General features: G+C 37.0%; 1 protein-coding gene across 1 annotated transcript in view; it reads right to left on the bottom strand.

The window, feature by feature from the left end:
• Nucleotides 1-6,221: 6,221 nt before the first annotated feature.
• The window catches only part of LOC137274025 (neutral amino acid uniporter 4-like), a 36,945-nt gene continuing 28,397 nt past the window's right edge, over nt 6,222-14,769 (bottom strand). The window contains exons 5-10 of the mRNA XM_067806982.1: nt 14,063-14,155; nt 12,741-12,825; nt 11,899-12,174; nt 10,931-11,109; nt 9,840-10,012; nt 6,222-8,796 (exon numbers count right to left, since the gene is read on the bottom strand). Of these exons, the coding sequence (XP_067663083.1) occupies nt 8,558-8,796; nt 9,840-10,012; nt 10,931-11,109; nt 11,899-12,174; nt 12,741-12,825; nt 14,063-14,155 (1,045 nt within the window). The 3' untranslated portion in view covers nt 6,222-8,557. The remainder of the gene's footprint in view (nt 8,797-9,839; nt 10,013-10,930; nt 11,110-11,898; nt 12,175-12,740; nt 12,826-14,062; nt 14,156-14,769) is intronic.

Raw genomic sequence — 14,769 nt, 5'->3', positions numbered from 1 at the left:
ATTTGAACTTAGATAAAATTTGTTGAATTTCTCTCTGAATGTAGTGTTATAGAGGACGAAGTCCATCCGCTTCTCTACAAAAGCTTCTCAACAGAATTGATTGAGCTTCTATGTGTTTCATTCGGTGAGTGAGTTAATATTTAACGTCACATCGGCAATATCTCAGCCATATCGTGACTTGTGTTTCATTCAGACTCAGGGTTTACATCTCATATCTTGTTCATCCGGTTTCATTTTGTCACTTCAACAGATGTTTGAACTTAGCTCAATGTGGTTCTACTCATCCTGTTCGTCCCATACAACAGGGGTGTACTATATCCACCTCTCCTAAAAAACAAATGCAGATTTAGCTTACACATCTTTCATAGAGACGCTAGAGGTGTGCATCTCATATTTTGTTTGTGTATTTTACAGGTTTTCTTCTCATGTTTAGAGACATTTGAACTTAATTTTGTGGAATTTCTCTCTGATGGTAGTGAAATAGGGGATTCGGTCTACACAAAAACTACTCAACGGAATTGATTAAGCTTATATATGTGTTCCACTGGGACTCCAAAGGTGTGCATCTCATAGCTGCATTGATGTTTATTGAACTTGTTTAGCTGAAACTAATCACCAGAACACACTCAGTGTAAGCAATGCTTCCTGCAGCAGTGGTGGCATCCGTGTCCCTGGACACAGTTTTGTCTTGCTCGCGATTGATTTGCAAGAGAACGCTACAGTAAGGTAAGGGAACACTTGAGTCATTGTGCGTCCTCTGAAACAACCAATCTACAGTCTGATTGCAGTGAAAATGTACCCATGAAGTTAGACAAAAAAGTATTCATCCATACGTTTTCACTGCGAACAGACTAGGCAATACCTCTTTTAGTCGGTACAAAAGCAAATACATGTTTACTCGTCACAAAACCTAATCTTGACTCGTCTTTATAAGATTCAGCTTGCCTTCATTTGATTGGTTGATAGGCATTCTTTAAATTGGCAAACGTCCCTCCATGCAATAAATAAGAGGTTGTTAGCCCAAAGGTAGTATGCTTCATTACTGTTCTCTTTTGGAAGACGACAAACTATCGAACAGTTCCAAACACCAGGTACCACCGATCACTTTGCTAACTCTCTACTTACAAACTAAGCTGCAAACAGCTGCAACATTGTAGATGCAGCATTGAGCAATATTCACTCACTTATATACTAAAAAAAGAATTGAAGATCAGAGATACAAAAGAATCGTGCGCTTCCTTAACACATATGTGCGGTTAAACACAAGACAATCAATCATATTATATTACAAATGATTTTACTGACATTGTTTTCAATAACCCATGTGTCCATGTTATATATCATCACAGTGAAAAATAGTTTACACTTCTGCAGAGATCAAGGTGGTTTTATCATAAGACATTTTGACTGCCTTTGACGATTATACTTGTAGTATCAGTTCTGGTAGAATTTGACCCTACGAGTTTATCTCCTTGTGATATACGTGGTATTTTAAAACAAGTATCAGACCTTGGCCAACAGGCACATGAATCAGTTATCTCAAGGCAGTAACAAAGGCCAGGAGACTTTGTTTCTTGTGCCTGTTATGCCAACATGTGAAACTTGTTTTGAAATGCCTCAGTTGTAGCTAAAAGATAAGTGGTAGTGGAAAATTTGACCAGAATTGATACGAGTGTATTCGTGAGAAGCAGTCACAATATAACATGTGTCTCCTGCTTAGTTTCCGGCATGAGACTTGTGATGGTAGGACTTCGTCAACACAAGATGTAAATGAAAGCGACAAACTCAACATATTTCACAGGAGTAAGCAAGCACAAATCAGGGCAAGACTGTAAAACTACAGTCCTGTAAACTACAGTCTTGTGAGCTTCTTGAGAGACTTATAGAAGTTGGTACTGAAGTGTAAAACAAAATGTCATGGATGTCTACTTCTTCCTTATTGTATCACAACGTTTCTGGGTTTTTCCTTGTCCCTTCTTCGAGTGAATGGGTAGTCCTGACAAAGGTTCTAGGAAAAGCTCAGAAAGGTTGTGATACAAGAAAGAAGACGTTAACATCCATGACATTTTGTTGTATACTATGTCTTGTTTCTAATTCATTTCAAGTATGAGTAGCTAATAAAAGATGTCTCAACAAATCTATGCCAAAATTTATAGAAAGACAACTGACATGTAATTCAGTAATTACATACAACCAGTCCACTTAGAGATGTCTCAACTGCACAAGTGTGAGTTCTAAACCATAACAATACCTTGACAGTCAGCTGCAACAAGTGTTTCTATAGCTAAATATTGTAATCCCAGGATTTTTTAAGAAGCAAAATAATTTTCTACATTGAAGTTTGAGTATTTACAAAGACTTCAACATATATATATTCTTGTGAACAAAAATTTTTTCCATTATGTATTAATATGTTTTCTGTATAAATTGATAGAAATATCTCTCAGTAAACCAGTGGAGGGAAAGAAAAGAATCATAATGATTTTCAGAACATTTTCATCACAGATGGTTTAAGATAATTGCTATAATTCACAAGAAAAACAAGTTGTACCAGCATAGAATACGACCTACTCATACAAGGTGAGTAGGTTGCATAATAACATCTGCAGTATGGACCACATAATAACATCTGCAGAGTGGATCCAGTTTGTAGAAAAAGCCACTAGCCTGCCTCAGCAAAAATTGAGTCAGGCCAGTAAGTCCCCTGGCCACAAAATTCTGAAACTATTTCATTCACTGTGAAACACACAATAACATGCAGCATAGATCATATAATAAGAGATCTTATAACTGACTGCAACATACCCAGTCAATATGTGGTTACCCAGTACAACTGTTCAATCACATCAAGACATTTGATTTTATGGCATGACTAATTTGATACAAACCGTTTGAGAGATATTATGGAGACTGTAAGAAACAGGAATGACAAAAATTTGAGCTTCCTTTCATACATTGCTAGCATTCTGAATGTATATATTTTGTTACGGGAAAGATTCATTCCTGATGTATTACATGTAAACTGACAGAAAAATACAACAATTCCCATTGAACTGTTCAAGCATAATGCAGATAAACTGCTGGACAACCTTGTACATGGAGTATGCATGGAAGCTTCTGTATTTACAATACTGTTTCTATGGATACAAGATACTGATTTACTGGCCTGACTAATGCCAGGAACAAACATGATCAGTCTGTCATTCACTATGATTAGAAAATCTAGAGAAGATGACATCACCCAATGTAGTTGCACATGGTGAGGTGGTTTGTATAATAGTACACAGCTGGATTGAGGAACCTCTCTAATCAAGACCCTCGGTATCCAGAAACCTTACAAACTGGACAATACTAACATGAAACAAAATATAAACTGCATACATACTAACTCATCATGTACGTTACTGACACAGTTGCATGTTGGCATATATACATGGATCATATCACTAATCACATCTATGTATTATTTACATGTACAGAATGATTGTTAATTTGTTCAGAAACACATCTATATTTACAAGTCACAATAATCAATTTAGTGCTATGATTGTTATTTTGTTCAGAAACACATCTATATTTACAGGTCATAATAATCAATTTAGTGCTAGCTGAAAGCAACATAATGGTATTCTTAGTGGTATGCATAGAATATGGTTTGAAGAATTACCTCCCTTTCTGTGATAGAGTGATGTCAGAGAATGGAGAAAACAGGATGTTTCAAAGTAAATAAGGGTGAACCATAGTGTTCATTGGGTCCTCAGTGACTAAATGACAATGTGTGACAGCCCCATTACTTGACAAGGATGAGTCGCTAACATTTCAAAGAAATAAGATGCAAAGAAGATTCAGTAACGCAACATGGCAACATAATGGAGGATGACACATCACCTGAGATGCTAAAAGATAGATAACAAAACAAACTATTGAAGGATATTTTTTAACCATTTGATTACCTAATAGTGACAAGTCATCATACGAACTGGTAGACACACTGTCAAGCTTACCTTGCCAAATGTACTACTAGTAGTTGGGAGTTATTGAGTGACCTTACCAAAATGAAAAAAAACAAAAACAGAAAAACCCAGCTGTCATTCAATTCCCAATGAACATCAGTCTGTCACTTGATTATGTTGCCAATGAGGCAGAAAGTTACAGAATTGTCAATATTTCATGCATTTTGGAATTTGCTCACAAAATTTGTTCTTATTCAAGGATCACATTATTTCATATTACTCATGATGAACATCATCCAAACTGAATTTGTAATGGCAATACCTGAATCGTCAAGTTGTACAGAAATGATGAGCAGGCATACGTTGTTTGCAAGATTCATTAAATTAGGATTGCTGTGCTTTTGTTAATTAATATGCTTTTTTCAAAAGTAAAGAAGTGTTTGTTGTGTAAAAACTGAACACTGAAATTAAACTGTGCTAGGAGCTCGCCAGGAAAAGGAATAACATGCACTATGACAACCATGTAGGAGGACCAAAGGAGTCATTCAGTCATCAGCTGAGAGACTACAAAGTGCACGGCAATGAAAGACCAAGGCAGTCTACATGATACTATGTACATCACCTCATGAGAACACAATATATACAGTTGTTATTTACACTCAGAATACCTTTATCATTAGAAATGGACCAGAACACATGTATCTACAGCCTACATGCAATTTTGTAGAGTTACACATAATGTAATCCTTGGATACTGACCTTATATCATCACATAATGTCATCCACATGTCTAAAGTATGTTGATGCTGTGACTTTGATCTTCATGTGTAATTGACCATGATACCATTAGGGGAGAATTTTACCTTATCTATATAGGTGGGATTTCTCAACATCACAAGATACAATTACAAACATTTCAGTTTTCATTTCAACCTTCTGACACTTTGATTGTGATATGACTTCAAACAAAAACAATAAAATGAATTTTAAGAATATGCGTTTGCTCAAATTGAATCTACTAATCCCTGAATAACTCATGCATATATGTACAGACACTTGTAATAGTGTTTCAGTATTTTGCAACACATTGATGCTAATATTGATCATCTTTACATCAGTATGATCTAAGTTCTATTCAGTGTGTTAATTAACATGGGTGCTGCTAACACGAATGGAGTATACATGTAACAGTAACCAGTGATGAATGGGAGTGCTACAAACATATACAAATGGCGCCATACCTGTAAAAGAAGTCAGTAGTAGCCGCTGATCAATGCGAGTGCTAGTAACATATCCAAATGCAGAATAACATGTTATAGTTGGCATTACACATTCTTAGAGTACAAATTCTAGTACTACTTTTTTACTTTTTTTAAGTTGAGTCCCATATGGGATTCAAACCCACATCCAGAAAGTCAGTCAACACTTATCTTCAAGTGCTTACTACATTTACTGAAACAATGAAAGCTCGCTCCACTACAGAATGACAAATACACCATTAAGTTAGCAATTATGAGTATCCCTTTACTGTCAAACAATGAGCATTCCCCATATTACAGAACAATGAATGCTATATGAACTAAATAATGAATGCACCATTCCTCACAAAACAAATCTTTGAAAGTAATACAAACAGTGATACTTTGACACATCTTCTTACCCTGGAACATTCAAACTTGAGACTAGACGGACTTGTATTTCATTTTATTGGAAAATATTTAATGAAAATTTCAACAAAATCTGTCCATTAGTAATACTGTAAAATGAACGCATATATTAGAAAATGCATTAAAACAAAATGCGAAGACATAATGTTAAAAAAAAGCTCTGTAACCTACCTGAAACATTACAATTTAAAAAAGTATTATCACTAAAACGTAAAAACAAAAAATAGTTCATAACTGCATAAAGAACTGCAGATTTCAAAGTCATGGAATATGATGCTAAATACTTGGAGAATGAACGACCCTTGAACTCAGTAAGTGACCTATGAGTTAAGGAAGTGACCTCTGAGGAAATGGCAGATGACGAGTCAGAATGTTGTCTGCTGTCCGAAATTGACATGCACAAAATCACTGAAGAAATGGTTTGGATTTCTTGAACAGTGACTACCTTCTTCTCAACAAACACAAGCCTGACGTTATATCACTAACCAAGCACAAATTACAAAATACAGTGGTATCAAAAACATGAAGGTGAATGAGTGAATCTCAAGTAATGCCATCTTTTACAGCCTAATCCTTGACAATATACAGATTGTATTAGTACACAACTAAAAACAATACACAAAGAACGAATTCACAGAGACCTGGACCCCGTTTCACAAAACTCTTGTAAGCCTAAGATCTCGTAACTTTTCTCGTAGCTTTTGCACTTCCTATGTTACAGTATGCCAGGAGCAAATGGTACGAGAAAAGTTACGAGATCTTAGGCTTATGAGACCTTTGTGAAATGGGATTATGGGCCTAGATTTTCAAAGCTCTCTTAGCGATAAGATAGTCGTAAGTTCCATTCATTATCATTAACTCATGACTATCTTAGCACTTAGAGAGCTTCGAAAATCTAGGCTCAAGCTTTTACGGAGACTATGTCTGTGTTTGACAATGTATGTTTGACACATCAGAGTTTGACACACCAATGTTTGACTAATTGCTACGGCATCTTAAGATGTAACAAACCTGAGGCAGAGCCAATGGATTTTACTAACGTCTCTACCACCTAAGATAGTATTCCTAGTTAGGACTGAATAGCACTGATCATAATGAATGTTTTTATATCTGTTAATTTGTGAACTTTTCTGCATCCCCACAAATACCACAGTTTAGAGAGTGTCTTGTGAAAGTGGTCATTTCAGACATCTATGTGTGGGACTCCATGTTTAATCAATATATTACTTGCTTTCATGCAAATGACATGTTTAATACATTGTATGGGGAGAAAATAATGAAAAAATCTGAAATGTGAAATCTTGGAAGATGCCAAATGTACCATACAGTTTTGCACATTCACGGACTACAGCCCTACAGGAGCGACCTGAACATTTCCTTCATTGTGCAACAGTTTGGCACACCAACATGTCTTGGCTAGACAACTTAAAAACTCCATAAAGACAAATTGAGCAGCTACAAAGGAGCATCACCTTACCTCGCACATAAATGTCATTTTCCGATTGGCTCAGACCTCTTCTATCATTAATGCACGAGGGAATAACATTTTCTATGCTACATGCTGGGAATGGCAAACTGTGGGAGTTCATTAGGTACGTCATGTTTGTAATTCTTTATCTTGAATAACTGAGTCATGTATGATGTACTGAAAACACCTATGTCGTGTGATGCAAATCTATTGAAGGGAGATAATTCTAAATTCGGTTTTCTTATTGTCTGCTAGATTCTTTGTCATCTGAAAATCTAGTATTGGGTAATTGCCTAACTCTGGTACTCCTTATACTGATCAGATACCCATGCTTCAAACAGTTCAAAACTAACATTGAGGATGTTCGAAAAGATAAATATGTTGTTCACTGGTACCTTGAGGCCCATGGCAGAAACGTTAAACTGCCATTATAAGTTGTTCACAGTTCCCTCGGGTTGATGTACCCTCTATGTACATATACAAATATAGGAACATAAACAGATGTAACAAGGAACATAAACAAACTGAGGGTACATCAAAACATGTCTCCCTCATGACCAATGAACTACTTATAATGGCACTGTAACTCTTCTGCGTATGTTTCCCCACATGGGTACAGTGTGTAAAGAGTATTCTGGCATCCCACAAAGTGATCTTGCTGAAATATTGCTAAAAGCAATAAACAATAAAACAATACTCACTCACCATGCATATGTTGTAAGCAATTAAAAGTATAAAAGAAGTTCTCAACAAAAGCAAATTTTAAAATGCAGTAAGAAAAACAATTTTTCTAAAAAGCTATTTGCAACAACTATCAACAAACAGAATTTCTGTACATTTTGGAACCTTCACGAAATGGCCACAAGCTTTCAATGCTGTCAAACTGACACGATCAAATACAGGCAATAATTAATCTGTAACTAAAAAAGTTGAGATGAACATCATCTAAACTTCATGACAAGTCTAAATTGCTGTATGTAGACTGAAAAAAATAACACCCAGAAAAACCACTCACTACATGTGCTAATTAATCTACTGATGTATCAAGATGTATCAAAAATGTCCACACTATCACACAGTCCCATGTCCACCTGACCTGGTTTTGCTAAAAAAAACCCCACAAGGTTACAGATAAGGGGCTCCTTTCACAAAGCAACCTTTACTAACATTAGCCTTAACTCCCATTCTTTAACACTGCATTAAGACTAAGGTAACCTTAGTGCAGTGCTAAAGAATGGGAGTTTAGGTTAACCTTAGTACAGTTTGCTTTGTGAAAGGAGTCCCAGATCATCAACTCATCCATAAAACATTTCAAACAGTCAGCCAGTTTCTGTATGGAAGGGGAGCCATTTATACAAATGATTTGCATGGAAGTAAAACTTTACAAAAGTATAAATATTCACATCATATGATGAAAGAACATTCTCTTCTGAATCACATACATAAACTAACATACACAGCCATCAACATCAAAATGTTGCAATGATTTCCTTTAAAGAACTATACGTTCCTGTAGCGAAGCCTAATACACCAAAACTCATGATGAGCAAGTTCTTCACAAACATTATCTTAGATATAGACTCCTCTTCTGCTGAGAAGGTGATGAGTTCAATGGCAGCTGGGAAAATCAACGCAAGTGAGCAGCTGGCAAATGCCCCAATGAGCGAGATAAGCAAGTCCAGATGGGGAATAAGAACTGCGAATGCAACTGAAAAAAAAAGACAACAGATATATATGATACTGATCATTTACACTGTCGACAAAGATTTCATCCACCTTTTAGTGTCTGATAAAGAGGTGTATAAGTTTATTTGTCACACAATTATTTTCCTGTGTTGTTTGTTTGAAATATGTCATTTATGATATTGTAGAGCATGAATTTATTATTCAAACACAGATTGTTGCATGGAAAAGCCATGAGGCAGAATCATAATAAGCTTTCCTATGTGCCTACACTTCATCAGTTATAGTATGATGTTTCTGAAGTAGAACACAGTAAGATGAAAGAGCAGTGCTTTGTGCTGACATAATGTATAGAAAGACAGCTTAATTAATGAACTGTCAACATAATGTTCAAACATAATATTCTGATTATAAATATAATGTACTGAACATTAACATAAAGTTATGATTGTCTAAACAATGTGCTCATTTGGTTTGGGACTATTCTGGTCTGAAGTCAGACAACACTTACACATAATAAGTGCTAGAACTATTTACAGTAGGTATTTATCATAGACTTACATGTGATCAGCTCTAGAATTATACTGAACTGATATTTGAGTTGGTCTTCATGTGATCAGTACTAGAAAATATTCTCAGCAGATATTTGCAGATTTACATGTGATCAGCACTAGGATATGTTCTCAGTAGATATTCACCGTAGACTTACATGTAATAAGCACATTAAATATATTGTCAGCAGATATTCACCGTGGACTTACATGTGATCAGCACTTTAAATATATTGTCACCAGATATTCACCGTAGACTTACATGTGATAAGCACTTTAAATATAATGTCAGCAGATATTCACTGTGGACTTACATGTGATCAGCACTGGAACTATTCTCAGCGGATACTTGCCGTAGACTTACATGTGATTAGCACTAGAAAATATTCTCTGCAGGTATTAACAATAGACTTACATGTGATCAGCCCTAGAAAATATTCTCTGCAGATATTCACCGTAGACTAACATGTGATTAGCACTAGAAAATATTCTCTGCAGGTATTAAACGTAGACTTACATGTGATCAGCACTAGAACTACTCTCAACAGATATTCGCCGTAGACGATGAGTTTTCGGGACTCGAGGCGGCTCTCAATGACAGGCCATATGATCTTCATGGGTACATAGAACTGGATACCGTATGATATGAAGATGGAGATGGCAAACATCAGCTTCACTGACAGGTACAGCCTGACATAAAACAGAATCAGCATTAGCACTTACATACACCACAGATTGGTCCATTCTCAATAGTGTCATATCACGAGTATAAGTGGTCTTTAAGTTGAAGATCAGAGGGTGTTGACAAATGATGAATCATAAATGGTGTGATCTTTGAATCGAATCCTGAACAAATGACTCAACCACAGCTAGGGGATAAACCTGAACACTGAATTGTCCCTTGGAATAGGCAGTTACAATAACTCAAAAGACAGATGATAGGAACAAAAATAATGACCTCTTAGGCATTTGAAAAGAACACTAAACAGATGATTTTGCAACGTCTTATACAGTTAGTTTATGTGATTAAACAAAATGTTGGTGATGTCCCTCTAATTAAATACAAACATGACCTTTCATCAGTGAAAGCAGATTGGTGGGACAACAGTAAATGCAGCTTGTTCAAAATGGCCACCACGGTCACCATATTGGAAACTTGATTTCACACATTTAGCTGTCTTGGGTAAGGTGAAGGTTCGCTGGTTCAGTGACTTCTGATGAGCAGTGGCTACGGTGCTCAGACACACATTTGAGTGAGCTGCCACTTTTAGCAATATTGCAGCATTTTGTGGCAGAGGACGCCAGAAATGGGCTTTACACATCCACGTGATGAATCAAACAGGAGCCTTTGGGGTGATGAGCCAAAGCTTTAAGCACTTAACTAAACTCACATACTGAAATAACTTTAGATCACTGAAGCACTGTCAGACAATGATCAACACTAAACATCATGACAAACAAAACATATGAACAGGCCCTTTACCAACAACACATGTAGCAAAATTCATTACATTCTAAAAGAATATAAATTACACAATCATACTGACTAACTTTGCTTCAAATAGTAAAGATTTTTCAAATATTGTCTGAGTTAAACAATTCACATACCAGTTATCTGTCGGCAGGTTCAGTGTTATGCTTCCTTTAGCATCGTCTCCGTATTTGAGGTAGCCATAGAAACCGACGGCTGTGTAGAGACAGGTGACAATCACCATCCCCAAGTTGAGCACTCCGGTCCATCCACCAAAGTCCTGGGGGTTCCTCATCTTGTTCTCTAGAGGGAGCACCTGCAGGGGTGTGAGTGGACATGTTTTATACAAGTGTTGGCAATATTCTAGCTAATTTTTACATGTATGTTGTCAAATGACCTGAGGTCGACTAGTCACATATTTTCAACTAGAAACTGTTAATCAAAGGGCACAGTCAACTTTCCGTGAAACACACTTGGCCAATCGGCACAATACATTGACAATCAGAACATCATGTGGTTTAACATGGTAGTCAGTCATAAACATGCCTTAAGTCAGTAAAGTGATTGAGTGATTGAGTTTGATTTTATGCCGCTTTTAGCAATATTCCAGCAATATCACGGCAGGGGACAAAAGAAATGGGCTTCACGCATTGTACCCATGTGGGGAATTGAACCCAGGTCTTCAGTGTAGCGAGTGAACGCTTTAACCTCTAGATTACACCACTGCCCCTGTAGTCAGTATATGAACCAGAGGTTGGTATTACGAGCAGCTTTGGATGTAGCTTGAATACATAAAATTAACCAAGACACAAGATCCAACCAGCTGATTCACAAGTAGCAGGTTGAAAGTCCTCAAAGGGTTTGGGTTACAGTCAAGAAGGGTTTAACTATTTCACAGATTAAAGTTATCCCCTCACCGATCCTAACTCACTGATTCACAGAGTCACCTCTACAAAACTTGTAAGCACCCATCAGACTGCTGGCTACAGTCCTGAAGGGTTTAAATATTTCACCTACCAAACTTATTAAGTTACCAAACCCGACTCGGAAGCACACACCAGGCTGCAGGTTACAGTATTGAAAGGTTTAAAACTGTTTCACCTACCAAACTAATCCCCTCATAAGCAAATATTGCCGTTCCGAAGTAGAGGGGAAGCTGAGCGAAGGAGGAGAATGCCGGTCTGGAATTCACACTAGGCAGGCCCTGGACAATGTAGACGAATATGATGCCAAGGCCTGTGATGGTGAGCAGGTTGGCAAAGGCGGAGAAGGGAGCGAGGGCTCGGAGATTCTTCACGAATGTGTACGGAACTAGCAGAACCATGACGATCACCTCGTAGACTCGGATGCCAGGATCAGTATTATGAAAGTGGTGAACTACCTGTGCAATACATTAATGTTTATAACCAGGTATCGAGGTAGTAGCATCTTAATTCACGATAACTTTTGACTTGCATATTTCAACACTCAATATATATACACTCTTTTAACCATCTGAACAACCTGTCTGAAAACATATTACTGTGCATGAAAGGGAAAAATATGGAAAATATTTGTGAGATGTCTTAGCATGAAAAGTCCTGAAGTGTTGAATAACTATGCCACGTTGATCAGAATTTAGTCCCTGGCAATAAAACAGGTGACTCAGGTGTTAGACTTTCAGCATTTCAGTGGTAGCACTCACTTGGGTATGGGTGGTTCTGGCAAACGAAGAATCTTAGCAGACTAAATGTTCCTGTCTTTTGTAGGTTAAATATGTTATAATGGGTACAACTTATAATATATTAGTCATACCAAAGAAGACTTTCCTTGAAAATGTGGACTTCAGCCACGAATACTGGATTTATGGCAACATTTTAATTTATGTAAATGTTTTGCTATGGCAACATTTTAATTTAGGTAAATGTTTTGCGAGAAGTATGTTACATGTACAATATATCACATTACCTGTTGCACAGTTGTGGCAACGAAGACAATGTAGACCGAGCAGAAGCCAAACTGGGTCAGCATAAGCATGGCATTGACAAGGTACCTGAAACACCACACTGTCCTCAGTCGGTCTTTCCTGGAGGCATTGTTCAACTAAAACCAGACAAGGGAACACTGTAATCATCAGTGTTCCCTTGGATGGTTTCCTTGGGTGTTCACACATAGACCATACATCATATCTACCTTACAACAACTCATCAGTAAAAGCAAAACAGTCTGAACAAATTCAAACGACATGGCAACTCCACCAGACTATCTGCAAAGCTGTGATTTAGTCCACAACTGACAAAAGGTTTTTCAATAAATAACAGCCTTCAACATGGTTTATGCTTTTCAAGGATATTTCTCTAATAGCAGGCCAACTTTGCTTAAGAACAGGACTTCATATGTAAAGAATCTCACCGCTGTGCCTTTTGTTATCAAAAATATCAACACTCACTAATGAAAGTTGACACCATTTGAGGTTTGACAAGGAATATAAACTGATACTTACTCCTGTTATTATACAGATATCAAGGAGAGAGTCTATTTATCATCTTACTCCACTGTTTCAATTGTTTTGAGTTTACATTAATTAGTGTCCTCAATGTCAAAAGAAAAAGTTACCAGCTTCAGAGACAGAGATATGAGTGATGTCATTTGATTGTGATGTCATGGTAACTAAGAATGTCAGGAGATATCCCTTTATTACTCATCCTCGGAAGATATTACAGTGTAAAATTTTTTATAACAAGATTACACTAGTGTAATATCATAAGTGCAAAGTCATAAAGGTTTACAGTTATGATGCCCCAATGATAATACCTGTCACAGCGGTACTAGACCTTGCTTGACTCATGTAAAGCTGAAAGTCATCACACAATAGGCAGTTTCTGCCACTTTATGTTGGAGGGTATTGAACAGAATACTAAACTCACGTCAGTGATAGGTCATTTAGTATCTTCTTTTTATACAACATCCATCGAGTGAGTGAGTGAGTGAGTGAGTGATTGAGTGATTGAGTGTAGTTTTACACCGCTTTTAGCAATATTCCAGCAATATCACAGCGGGGGACACCAGAAAATGAGCTTCAGACATTGTACCCATGTGGGGAATTGAACCTGGGTCTTCGAGGTGATGAGCAAATAATTTTACCACTAGGCTACTCCACTGCCCCTCATCTGTGGGAGCCAGCATGGAAGCCAGTGAGGAAGCCAGTCTGGAAGCCAGTCTGGATGCTTGTGTGGAATGATGTATAGCCTTGTAAGCCCAGTCAGTTTACAACAACTAAAACCACTCACCTTGAAGCTTTGGCAAACCTACGAAGTGATTGTGGTCCTGTTTTTAGTGAAATCTCAGCAACATCTGCATAATCTAATGCTATACTTGATGTCCTGAAAAGTAAAGAAAACCTGTCAGCTCCAAATACACTTGAATGAGCAATGTGAGATTTATGCTACAATCCGTTTGAGTCAAAAATGGACAGATGAATTGCAAATTTTATCATTGTGCAAAATTGCCACAAAAATATAAATTGTACGCATTTATGATTTACTAATAGCCAACAGCTTTCTGATATTTGAAAACTTTCCGCACTCCACCAAAAAAGTTGTTTGAGGAACTGTTATCATTGAAAATGCAAAGTTGGGATCCAGAAAATGTTCATTTCATTCCATGACAGAGTGTGAACATATTCCAGAAGGAAAGCCAGCAAATAACTTGGTCTTAGAATCTTTTACCATTATGTTCAATGCCAAGAGCAGGAGACCGGAGCTGGATAAAACTAGAAACATGTTAACCCATTATCATAGTGTTCAGTAGTATCTTAGTAACACAACTAGCAAGGCTATCCAACATTCAACACAACTGCAAAGAGATGACTAGGCAAGGGATAAGCAAGGACCAAGCTTTAAACTTGTTACTATATACCAGCTTCACAAAATGAACAGATTTGGGTACATACGAACATAAGAATACACTGTGGTATAAATGACATAACATGATGAGC

This window comes from Haliotis asinina, chromosome 2 (assembly GCF_037392515.1).
Source record: "Haliotis asinina isolate JCU_RB_2024 chromosome 2, JCU_Hal_asi_v2, whole genome shotgun sequence".
In the NCBI taxonomy this organism is placed as follows: domain Eukaryota; kingdom Metazoa; phylum Mollusca; class Gastropoda; order Lepetellida; family Haliotidae; genus Haliotis; species Haliotis asinina.
The sequence above is the reverse complement of the archived record's forward strand: the minus strand, read 5'-3'. Positions and strand labels throughout refer to the sequence as shown.